This window comes from Budorcas taxicolor, chromosome 5, assembly GCF_023091745.1.
Source record: "Budorcas taxicolor isolate Tak-1 chromosome 5, Takin1.1, whole genome shotgun sequence".
NCBI classification, from domain to species: Eukaryota; Metazoa; Chordata; class Mammalia; order Artiodactyla; family Bovidae; genus Budorcas; species Budorcas taxicolor.
In genome coordinates, this window is record NC_068914.1 from 153280959 (window position 1) to 153293048 (window position 12090).

The window sequence follows — 12090 nt, forward strand, 5'->3', positions numbered from 1 at the left end:
GGGTTTCTAAGAATATCACCAAGGGAACCGAATTTTCTATTTTCCAATGGTTACCAGCCTGGTAGGTTGGAGGAATGCCACAGATACAGGGAACCTTGATTTGAACAAGGCATTAGGCAGTGTGTGTGGCTGTGATAGAGAAGCAGGTACTTCAAGGTGACAATTAGATTCAGAATTGACTGGACAGCTTTACGAGTATAGATGATAGAATGGGTGGAGAGGTGTTCAGTGGTGGACACGGTCTGTCCCTCTCATTCCAATCTTTTTTCATTAGTAACCTGAATGAGGATATTCAAGTTTCAAACATGAAGCTCAGGAGAGCTATAAATTGGATTCAGAATTCCAAAGGATCTAATATAGGTGGGAAAATGGTCAAGTGCAAAAAGATGAAATCTGTTCAAGACCAGTAAAAAAATCCTGCATTTATCTACAACACATCAGCCAAGCAGCAGAAAACCGCTTGTATACAGTTCAGGGTGGTCCAACTTGGCTGCAGGTTTTATCTGCAGGAGGAAGGATTTGCAGTTACCACTACACTTCATGGGAGCCAGCAGTTTTGGCAAAGTGGCCTGAAGAGCTTGCATGACAGCTTCCAGGTGGCAGTCTGGCCACCCTGGAGGACTGGGCTAGTTCTTGGTGCCCCCTTCCCAACCCGAGGTCCTGAGGGGCTGGAGCCCACAGATAGAAACATACTGGATCTAGGGATGCTGGTCTGGAGCCGAGACGGAAGCATGGCCTCAGATTACAAGTGGAAATAAGGCAGGTGGAAGAGACGATGGTTAAGGGTGCAAGGTTTGGAGTCAGCTGGTTTCAGATTGTGTACCAGTACTTCTTAGCACCCACCTCTCAAAGCGTCAAGACCCTGTCTGGGAAATGGGGATAACGATTGGAACACTCCCTCATAGGCCAGAAGGATGTAAAGCACTCAGCCAGGGAGCAGCCAGTACATGGGAGCTATTAATGTCACTATGAACTGGGTGGAAGGGGAGACTTCAGCCATCAGAGCTGTCCATCGATGGAGCGTGGAGAAGAAATTTCCCCTGTCTCTGAGGTGGAGGAGCCCCAGGTCCCAGAGTGCAGGTTGGAATTCTGCTGAGCAAAGAGCTTTTGGGGAGGGAACCCCAAGGGTTAGATGGTTATTATGTCTGCCATCCTAGTTTATACTTAGACATGGGCAGCTGCTAGATCCTGGTGTGGACCTGTGTGTGTGTGTCTTGCTGGGGGAGGTGGCAAGTGGAAGGTACAGTGAGAGAGTGCCCACTCACTCGTTCTAAAGGACCAGGCCTACTGACCGCAGACAGCAAGACAGACCTGATCTACCTTTCACATACTTGTTCCTTGAAGTCTTTGCAAGGCCCCTTCTCTGCTGGGTGAGAATGGGCTGCTTGGAAGGCACTCATGCGGAGTTCCAGCTGAGCCGGCAAGTGGCTCACCTGCAGTGTGGACATAGCTGGGCTGGGGGCAGAGCTCCGGTCTGAGGCCTCAGTTCTGAGCACCCACTGACCCCACTGTGATGCCGGCTGTCCTCAGCTACTGCACTGGGTGAGAGAGGGGACCTTTGGATTATCTGTCCTTTGCATTGTACTCTCTAGCTACTTCCAGAAAGCATTTAAGGAAGCAGAGGTGCAGGGATAAGAGACCAGGTCAGGCCCACCAAGCAGGTAACCGGAACCTTTAATTTTATTATGTGGAATGCTTAATGCAGAGTTAATAAGGGCTGGAGTACCTAGCAGAGGGGAGGGGGGCAGAGGGAGCTACTGAGATAAATAAGAGGGGGGGCAGTAATGAGTTACATGTGGACTTGGGGGTGGAGGGATGCAGAATCGGAAAATGGGGGCAGAAGAGAGCTACATACTTCATTCAAATACCACTGGGAGGCAAAGGGCAAAAGGCCAGGGCAGCATGTACCTGTCAGGAGTTTAGTGTCTTCAGCCTGCTGCCAGCAACCAGGGTGCTGGGCCCTGGGTCTCCCCCTGGAGCCGAGGGTTTGGGCCTGAGCAGCTCTAACTCTGGGAAGCCCAAGGAGCTGGGGCTGAGAGCGCAAGGACCACAGAGCCTGGCGAGGTTGGAGGGCAGGGGGCTGGTGGGAGCCGGGAGAGAGGCTCTGTGAATTGTCTCCGAATCCTTTCCTGGGGTCCCGGCCTCCTCACGTCCTGGGTGTGCCTCAAAGTTGGGAGGTTGTCCTGGAGTGGGACCTGGGCCCTTTTGCTCCGTTAGACAAAGAACGAGGTTATTGGCATCGAAATGGATCTGAGGGCCTCTGTGCCAATTCCTCCCTGTGTTCGGGAGGGCAGGGGGCACTGAAGGGTTGAGGAGACTTCCCTCTGAGCTCCCATCCCACCCCCACTCCCTTGAGGCGATTCAAAGCTGTCCTCAGCGCCCCGCACCCAGGGGCAGACGGAGCCCCAGTAGTCCCTGACGCAGGTTTCTGGTTGGCCCTGCTCTTAAGACACGTGGCCTGGGTGCACAGGTTAGGTCAGACCTCCTATTCCTCGCGGAAGAGGAAACACAGGCACAGGGGTGGCTAGGCCTCCGATTCCCATCCGACCTGACCCTGGGTGCTTCACCCTCCCAGAGGAGGGTAGGCGGGGCCTGCTCAGATCCTGGGATTGAGGGTCATTCCTGGGGGGGAAGGTACAGCCCCTCATTTTTCAGTTTAGGGGCAACAAGCTACCTCCTTCTCCTCTGCCCAGCCGAGTAGCCCAGGGCTGCGTCTGGGCCAGAGCCTGGGTAGGACGGGGTGGGGTCATCAAAGGCAGTGAGCCAGACAGAAGGCCTTCCCCTCAGCTGTCAGCCTCTGCAGCCTCCTCCTCTGCCGCCACCGAGCCTGAGATGGGCGAGGAACAGGGCGCGAGGGCTGGGGGAAGGGGCAGGGCAAGACGGGTGGTGACGGGGGTTGGGGGGGCCCCCCTCTATGGCCGGGACAGCGTCGTATATACCGGCTGCTCCCAGTGTGTGGGGCTGTGGGACTGGGGCCCTGAGGGGCTGGGGTCAGAGATGGCCGTGTAGAGGGGCCGCTGTGAGGGGCCCATGTAGGAGAAGGCCGAGTAGAGGCCGGAGGTCTGGCCCGAGTGGCCGTAATAGGGTCCTGAGGGCTGATGGTCAGAGTAGTCAAACTGGGGGCGGGAGATAGAGGGGAAGGCGGAGCCGTAGTGGGGCAGACTGAGGGAGGTGTAGGCGATCTGCGAGGTGGACGGCTGGTCGGCGTAGTGTGGGGGCCCCTGGGGCCCCGCGGTCTCCGTCTTCACCTGGGCTTTGGCGTCCACGCCAGGCGGCGAGACCGTGGGCAGAGCCACGCCTGGAGGCTTGGAGATCCAGGCAGAGTGTCCGCTGGCCACAGCCAGGGCGCTGCCCAGCCCGTAGCCAGCTGCTGAGTAGCCGCCCACGTGGCCCGGGTGCCCATTGGGCGGCAGGTACTGGTCCAACTCGGCCACGTCGAAGGTCTCCATGTTGGACATTACCTCATGGCTGATCTCGCCGATGTCCACGTTGCCAAAGTCGATGTGAGGCTTCCCGCCCTCCCCCAGGGAGCGCCCATCCCGCTTGGGGTCTGCCTTGCCCGACTGCAGCTCTGTCTTTGGGGTGGTCGGAGGGGTGGGCGGGCCATGGCTCTGGCCTAGAGGGCGAAGGGAGACACAGACAGAGAGAGAGAGGAAGCAGGAACTAAGGTCAGAGGCTGATGGTTCATTTTTCAGATGCGATGCCTCCGGGAGGCAGAGGACCCATCACGGCACGGCCTTGTTCGTTTTAACGTGTTTGGGGTGGCCTGCGGTGGCGTTTGGCTATGTAATGATCTTAGGTTGATATCCAGTCATTTATGAAATTCCTCAGTCCTAGGAATGAGTCTTTTCTTCTACCAGGATAGGACTCCCCTCTCTCGCCCCCGCCCCCTCCCGGAGAGGCCTGCTTCATTTTGAGCAAGTTTCCATTGTCCCCATTGGAAGGTTCTTCCTCACACCAGCTGAAGTCGGCTGCCCTCCCGGCGCTCCTCAGCTGTGCAGCCCGATGCGGTCTGGCCTGTAGGCCCCGGCTCGTCTGCTCTCTCTTAAGCACACTTGGCCTCTGCTGGTTGCCTGCCCTGCTCACCTCTCGAGCCCTTTTCACTTTGCCTGGCTCGTTTGCACACCTCCACCACCCCGGGACCCGAATAACGATGCATCACCTCCCACCCCATCCCTCCACCCAAGGCCACCTCAAGTGCCCTTTATTCAAGGAAACCTTCCCTCCCACCCAGCGCCCCCGACCACACTCTCAGCTCCCATCACGCACCACGTGGCCCCACTATCCCTCCAGTTGCCTTCTCCCTGCCCGTCCAGGAAAGTACTGACGTGAGTGACCTGTGCTACCCCGTTCCTTCGTCTGTCCGTTTGCCCCTTCCCAGGTCCATTCAGCAAACACTTAGCGGGCACCGCTAAGCTCCAGGCACGGTTGCCAGGCATAGGGGAATACAAAGAAGTCAAATGGTTCCTGTCTGCACAAGCTCCTGGTCTTGGGGTGGGGGATCCAGGGATCCACCCAGGGCTGGAGGGCAGCATCACAGGTGCTATGGTGAGGGATGGGTGAAGGGCTCAGGAGACCAGTGGAGGATGCCGCTTGCCCTGCCCTGGGGACGTGGGGAAGGGCTTGGGGAGGAGGAGTAGCTGGGCTGTTTATGGGGAAGAGAAAGCCAGGCCCACAGTAATAGAGTGAGCTGGCTCTGTACACGATCCAGGGTCTTGTGTGTGTGTACTCCTGAATCTCCGAAGGAGTGTGAGGGAGGGATGGCTGGATGGGGGATCCCGTTGGACAGAGACCATGTTCATGGTCTTGCAAGCCAGGCGCTGCTTGAGGGCAGGCCTGTGCCTCCTCCATCAGACCAGAGGCAGTGCTGAGTCCTGTGCTGGCCAAAGTGTCTGGACTCTGAGTTTGAATTCTCGCTCTGTCACTTACTGTGTGACCCTGGGCAGACCCCCTATCTTCTCTTATCAGTTTCCTTATCAGTAAAACAGAGATGATACCAAGCAGTTGAGAACATGGCTTCCTTCTGGAGGCTTTCCTTGACCAGAGACTGGTGGGCAGCTGGATATTTTTGGAGACTGACTGGGTGGACAGGGGGGTGACTCCTGCCCAGAGGTCATGCTCCCTCTGGGTCTCGCATGGGCTTCACGTGCCCTTGATTCTTCCTGTACTTAATTCACGTGCTTTCATCATCGCTCATCCCTCTATAGAATGTGGGCTCCTGAGGGACCAGGGACCATGGGAGGCGACAGGAGGCTCCAGGGACCGTGGCGTCTCGTTTGGACGCCTGGTGTCTGCTTCCAGGTCTGGCACAAAGGACTCGGAGTGTGTCTTCTGAAGGCAGAGCTCTGCTCACCGACACTGGCCAGGAGCCTGGCCCCAAGCACGGTGTCCTGTAAGCTACAAGCACAAGGGACGTAGCTATGGTGCCAGCAGAGGCCCTGGAGCCCTCAGCTACACGGCAAGTTCCCCTCAGTTTTCTGTACGGTCTGCTCTGTAGCATGGGAATGATTCGCCACACAGCTGAGGTCTGCGTGCAGGCGGCGGCTGCCTCATCACAGTGTAGACGATTGAACGAGCTCACACACGCAAAGCCAGCAGCGCAGTGCCCGGCACAAGCGCTCAGTTAACGTTAGCTGCGCTCATCGCCAATGAGAATGAAACAGGACGCCCTGCGTCTGGCTCCTCCGTGCCACGTGCTCAATGTCACATGCTGTGTCTCCCCCGTCAGACTGGGAGGTGGAGGAGAGGCCACGCACTGTCCTCTGTCTGCCCTCCTGTTTCTCAGAATCGTCCTGTCCCACCTTTCTCTGGTGTAACTGGCCCACTGGCCTCCTTCACGGGTCTCTTCACCCCAAACCAATGCCCCTCCTAGCAGTCCTGGCCGCAGCCCTCTTGCCCAGCCACCTCCCCTGACCCCTGAACCCCCTCTGAACTGCCACTGGGCCCCTGCAGCCCAGCTGGGCCACAACTCAGCCCAGCCAGCCCTTCCCAGAGCCTCGGGTCTCAAGTCCTCCTCCAGCCTTTGCCTCTCCCCGCTGCCCACAGCCTCCTCCAACCCGAGCTCCCAGCCCCAGGCTCACCCGAGGGGTGCTCAGGGTTTCCATCTGACATCGGGGAGCCCTCGCCCGGGTGCCGGTGGTCCAGGTGGGCGCTCTTGTAGTGGGCCTGAATGGCGGCCGTGCCGCCCTGCTCAGCCTCCCCGCCTGGGCACTCCGACTCCCCCTGGGCCGCCTTCCCGTTCTTCCGTCTCCGCGGCTGGTACTTGTAATCTGGGTGATCCTTCTTGTGCTGCATCCGCAGCCGCTCAGCCTCCTCAATGAAGGGGCGCTTGTCGCTCTCATTCAGCAGCCTGGGGTGGGGTGGTTGGGGTGGGGGAGACAGCAGAAGGGCCACCGTGAGCGCCTGCCCTGGAAGAAATGAGGCCTGGGGGCTGGGGGAGCCTGGCGGGCAGGGTCCCGGGTGGGAGTCGTGCTGCCTGGCCTAGGGACTGGAGGATGTGAGCCCAAGGCACCACAGCCTCCGAGGGCAGCCATCTCTGCCCCCAAACCTCTCAGGGGCTGGAGTGTGAGAGAAGAACCAGCCTGCCGCTCCAGGCAGCCCCTGAGGATGGGGTTAGAATAGAGCTTACCATAGAGCTTCCTTCAGTTTGAAAAGTGAAAGTGAAGTCACTCAGTCGTGTCCGACTCTTTGAGACCCCATGGGCTGTAGCCTACCAGGTTCCTCCGTCCACGGGATTTTCCAAGCAAGAATACTGGAGTGGGTTGCCATTTCCTTCTCCAGGAGATCTTCTCGACCCAGGGATTGAACCTGGGTCTCCCACATTGCAGGCAGACGCTTTACCGTCTGAGCCACCAAAAACTCCTTCTTCAAAGCTGTCTGCAAGTGGAGCTGGCTGCCTCGTTAGGGGGTGAGCTCCCTGGGACTGGAGATGTGCAAACAGGAGCGGCACGGTGAGGGGGAAGAGCCCAGTGTCTGCTACTTCCTAGCTGTGTGACCGTGGGCACGTCACTTCTCTGAGCTTTAGTTTTTTCACCTATAGAACAAGGGCAACACCTACTTCCAGGTGTGGGAGTGGCCAAGATAATGGCTGTGAAGCCCTGTGCATGGGACCTGGGACCTAGGGATTGGGGGGTGGGGGGGCAGCACCTCGAGAAACAGGCGCAATTCTAACGCTGCCTGCGAGGTGGTGGGCAAGAGGACCTGCAGTGGAACCCCTCAATTCTGGAGTCATTTTTGTGAATTCCAGCGTGGTGGGGCCGAGGGGGGCAGGATGCATGTGCCCCTCACTACCTACACAAGGACCCCCACCTCAAGGGGCGATCGTATCTCCTTGTTGAGGGAGTGAAAGAATGTAAAGGAAGCTCCTGTCTTCCAAGACCCTGGATGGGGGCATTCAGACCCTCTTCCCAGTCTGAGCCCAGCCAGTGGAACGCAGCCCCTGCAGACCGTAGGCCCACCCACCTGACTCCAGCCAGGGCTGGGGCTGCAGGGAAGTTCAGGGCTGGGCTGCCACTGGTGAGGAAGACAGGAAGGATGCCTCAAAGAGGGGCTCAGGGGGAAGAAACAGATTCCCAGATCCCCAGACATAAGGGACTCTCCAGAAGCAGCTCTGTCCTTTAGCCCAAAGGGCCTCTCTCTCCAGCTGCCCCCTATACCCCCCTCCCCCGTGGGTGCCCTCTTCACCCAGTCAGGAGAAGGCAGGGCCCTCCCTGCCCAGGATGGGAGGGGGTGGTCATACCAGGCACCTCCTAGCGGGCAGCAGCATTCCTCTCCAGCTTAGCCTGCTCGGCTGCCCTCCCCCCGGGCTGTGGCCCAGCCCAGCCCAGCCCAGCTCTGTCCAAGGGCCCCTCTAGCTGAGTGATGGGATGGGGACCCCAGACCATCAGGGGCTGGGAGTGGGATGCAGCCCTTCTTACCCTAGCTGCGCCCTCTCCCCCGCCCCCAGCCAGCCCAGGGTAGGTGGGGCAGGCCCAAAGGTGGGTGTCTGGTGAGGAGGGGAGGTGGCACGTGGGGGTGCCTCAACCAGCCATAGCCCCGGCACAGAGGCTCCTAGAATGGCAGGGGACCCTGCACTCCCTCTCCCACCCCAAACCTTCCCTGTGCCCTCTGCCACTGGCAACTGGATGTGAATCCGCAAGAAAATGGCAGGGGGCACGGAGTGCAAGCGGGGGCACAGGCTAGAAGAGAGGGAAGACTCCAACTTGCACCCATCGGTGCCTCCAGCACCCTAACTTGGAGAGAAACCTACCTGGGGGTGGGGGTGGGGTCTGCCAGCCCCAACCCCAGTCCTAACTTGAGCCCAACGCCAACCTTACCCCCAAACCCAACCCCAGCCTCACCCAGACCTTCAGCTTCAGCTCTGTTAAGGCTCTTTCCTGACCCCAAACCCGTCCTCCCCCACCACAGAAACCCAAACCCAAATTTCATCTTGACTCCCGCGCTAGCCCTCGGTCACCACAGCTCTAACTACAAACCTTGTTTGCTTTTCACCTCTGGGTTTCCAAGGTCTGAAACGGAGAGGGAAGGGGTGGGCTGACTCCCCAACTGAACTGAAATCCCCAACTGGCGGGGGCGGGGGGCTTCCACGCTAGGGCACACTGGCTCCGCTACCCCTGCTCCCGCACTGGCTCCGCTACCCCTGCTCCCGTGGGGGCTCACCTAAGGGTCCTGGGAGGTTCCAGCCTGTGACCCCACCTTTCCTGTCTCTTGGCTCTAATTATCCTCCCCAGGAGGGTCAATCAATACACTGACCCCCCAGCACGATGAGCTCAACATCTAACAGGCCTTTCCTGGGCGGGCACTGAAGGTTAGCAGTTGGCACACTCCCCTAGCCACTTGCAAGCCAGCTCCTGGACGCTGGTGTGTCTGACCCCCTTCCAGCATCCCACACAATCTGGATGTCTTTCTCTTTTCAGGTGTAGGGCCTCTGATTGCCAGTTCTGCCCAGCTAGCCATCTCCCTTCTTGATAGCCTGAGATTCATGAGACAGTGGAGAGGCGGGGCACGCAGATTTCAGGAGAAGCCCCTAGAGAGGCGGGCTAGCTTAACCCAGTCCAGAGGTCTGCGGGGTCCCCACCCAGGATCCGAGCAGCCCACTCCCTGTTGGCATAGCCTTTGACCCTTGTCCCTGTCTGGTCACCCTCCCACTGCTGGGGTGGTCCTGAGTAAGCAGTGCCTGCTTTCCTGGTTGCCCGTCCTGCCACTCAGGTTGGCCCCTGCGGATCACCTTGGGCCCCTGTGCACACAGCCTGAGGTGAGGGGCAGTCAGGAACAAGTCCCTTTGAGGGAGCCCAATGTGGGGTTCTGGGCTGGGGGAGCAGGGACAGACAGGGACAATGGAGGGTCCAACCTTAAATCCTTGGCAACAGCATGGGGGAGAGGTGGGAGGGGGGGCGGTCCATCCTTGCTTTGATGCTCTTACTGGGCTTACACTGTGGTCTGCTCATGGTCCCCAAGGCCCGTTCTGTCTGCCTGTCTGCCTCCCTCCCGGTTGTCTGTCTTGCACTTGCTCGTCTCTGTCCCATGGCACCAAGGGTCCTGGCTTGGGCTGAACCCTGCCACGATGTGGATGGACCTTGGGCAGAGGAGCTGGCTTTGACCTCTGATCCTGGGCAAGGCTAGACCCTCTGAGTCCACGCAGCAGTTTGACCACTGAGCCCAGGGCCTGCTGGGGTGAGCCGAGTGTTGAGGGGGGAGGGGAAGAAGCACCAGGCCTTTAGCAAACACATGGCCAGGCCCAGGCCCAGTGGGCTGGATGCGAATTCCTCTTGGTCTCTTGGGGGCTTTCCTGTTCCTTCCACCACCTTAAGCCTTTGGCCTTCTAGGCCAAGCTCCACTGTGTTGGGGCTGGCAAGGGGAGGGGTGGCAGGCTCCCCTGACACTTTCTGCAGCTTGGATGCTCCTCATTCCTGCTCTCCTCTGCCCTCACCCCACAACCTCCTGATCGTGTCTTAGAGGGGAGGAGTGACCCACTTCTGTCACCGAGGATAGTGTGTGGGAAGACCACTGGCTGAAGCGTCAGGAGACCTGGTTCTGGCCCTGGCTCTACCACCAGCTGTTACATGGCCTGGGCGGGCCCTCTGCCTTCCTGGGCCTATCTCATGGATAGTCTAGTGGGGAATCAGGTAACCTCTTCAGACTCTCACCTTCTGGAGCCTCTGTTCTCTTTCTGAGCCGCCCAGGACTTCTTGGGGGGCGGGGGTGGCGTTGCCCTGGTCAACAACGTATTCAAAAGGGAGCAGCCTAAACCCCAGACCAGAGGTGCGGCCGACTTCCTTCTCAGGGGCATGTTTTTCCCCCAAAGTCTGAGCTGCTTCCAGAGAACCTGGGACTCTGAGGGACTCTGGGTAGGAAAGGGGCCAGCCTTTCCTCCTGGCCAGGGCTGTCAGCTCCAGGGCTGGAGGGGTAGGAGGTTACTCAATCCTGGGTGGGGCCCTGGAAAGGAAGATGGCGCCTGGACTGGGAGAGGGAGGGAGGGGAAGAGACCAGCCTGGCAGCTCTGGGACCCGGTGGGAAGGGGAGTCTCCTCTCCATGGGTCCCCTTTCCTGGGGAGATGAAGAAGCCCTGGGTCTGAAAGAGCTCAGAAGGGTGCAGAGGAGGAGGCTGGGGTAGGACAAGGGCCTGCAGCGGTCGGCTTGGCCTCCATCCCTCACCCTTTCAAAGACCCGGACCTGAATTCCTTGTCTGCCCCCATCTCAGCCTTGCAGTTCTCCACTGCCTGCCTCAGTTTCCCTGCCTCTCCAGCTAGGCTTTCAGTTCTTTCCCAGACGTTTCCCTCGCATCCCCCTTGACCCCGGGGCAGTGGCACTCTTGAGTGGCACCTGCGGAAATGGGGTTAGTGGACGACTATGGTGTGGATGCCTCCACCAGCCTTCCCTCCCTTCCACCTTCACTCTCGCCCACCCGGCCCAGAAGTCCAGGCCCCAGCTCCTGCCACCGGCAGAATTCCAACCGCGAGGGGGCGCCTTCCAGCCCAGTGCCCCGGCTGGGGAGCGGGGCCTAGGCCGCCGGAGACCAGCTCGAGCGCAACCCCAAGGGGGTCCTGGGGGAAGGGCGGGCCCGATGCCCTCAGCTGGCCATCCAGTCCCATCAAGGAGACGGCTGCCCCAAGAGAAGGGCCCAGGCCGTGAGCGCCTCTCCCCATTCCACCCGCGGGTAGAGGGCCCGGCGGGAGCTCCCCGGAGGCGGGTCGGGGGCGCTCACCTCCAGAGCTTGCCCAGCGTCTTGCTGAGCTCGGCGTTGTGCAGGTGCGGGTACTGGTCGGCCAGCTTCCTGCGCGCTGCCTGCGCCCACACCATGAAGGCGTTCATGGGCCGCTTGACGTGGGGCTTGCTCTTGCTGGCGCCGTTGACGCGCACCGGCATGGGCACCAGAGTCCAGTCGTAGCCGCTGAGCACCTGGCTGACGGCCTCGCGGATGCACACGGGGAATTTGTCATCGTCCGCCTCGCCGTCCTGCTGTTCCTTCTTGACCTTGCCCAGCTCTCCGGGCCCCGGGCTAGCTCGCAGGCCCGAGCCGCCGCCGCCGCCGCCGCCGCCGCCGTCGGGCCCCAGCGAGGGCGCGCTCCCCGGGGACAGGCAGCGCGGCTCCTCGGAGCCCACGGGGCTCAGCTCCACCTCGGACAGGTCCTGCTCCTCTGCCATGTCGCCCCCGGCCGCCGCCGCCGCCTCGGCCGCCTCCCCGGGGCCCGCCGCCGGGGTCCTGGCGAAGAGTCCAACGCTCACCTGGACGATGGGAAGGAGGGCGTGATGGGCGGCGTGCGCGCAGCCCCGACGGCGGCCCGGCACGCGACTCAGGCACAGTCCCAAGGTGGGGCCGGCAGGCTGCCCCTAAACCCACCGCAGCCCCTTGGGCCCCCGCACATGCCAGACCGGGGCTCGGCCTCTTAGCTCCCGCCTCCTTGTCTTACCCCCACCTGGTCCCAACCGCCTCTTGCTGTGGGTGGGTTCGGGGTTTTTTTTTATTTTTATTTTTTTTTAAAACCTCCTCTTGGGTGGAGGTTTGTTGATGGAAAGGAAGAAAAACGGACTCTTTCTTCTGCTCTAATCCTGGCTCCTGGAATTTCCCACCTTTTCGCTCACCTTTCCTTC

At 60.1% G+C, this 12090-nt stretch overlaps 1 protein-coding gene across 1 annotated transcript; it reads right to left on the reverse strand.

Moving 5' to 3' along the window:
* Positions 1–2912: 2912 nt before the first annotated feature.
* On the reverse strand, positions 2913–11658 carry SOX10 (SRY-box transcription factor 10). The gene is made up of 3 exons (XM_052640183.1): positions 11204–11658; positions 6081–6349; positions 2913–3616 (listed from the first exon to the last, which is right to left on the reverse strand). Exons 1-3 carry the CDS (start codon positions 11641–11643, stop codon positions 2913–2915), a joined length of 1413 nt encoding a protein of 470 aa, XP_052496143.1. The 5' UTR covers positions 11644–11658.
* Positions 11659–12090: the final 432 nt, after the last annotated feature.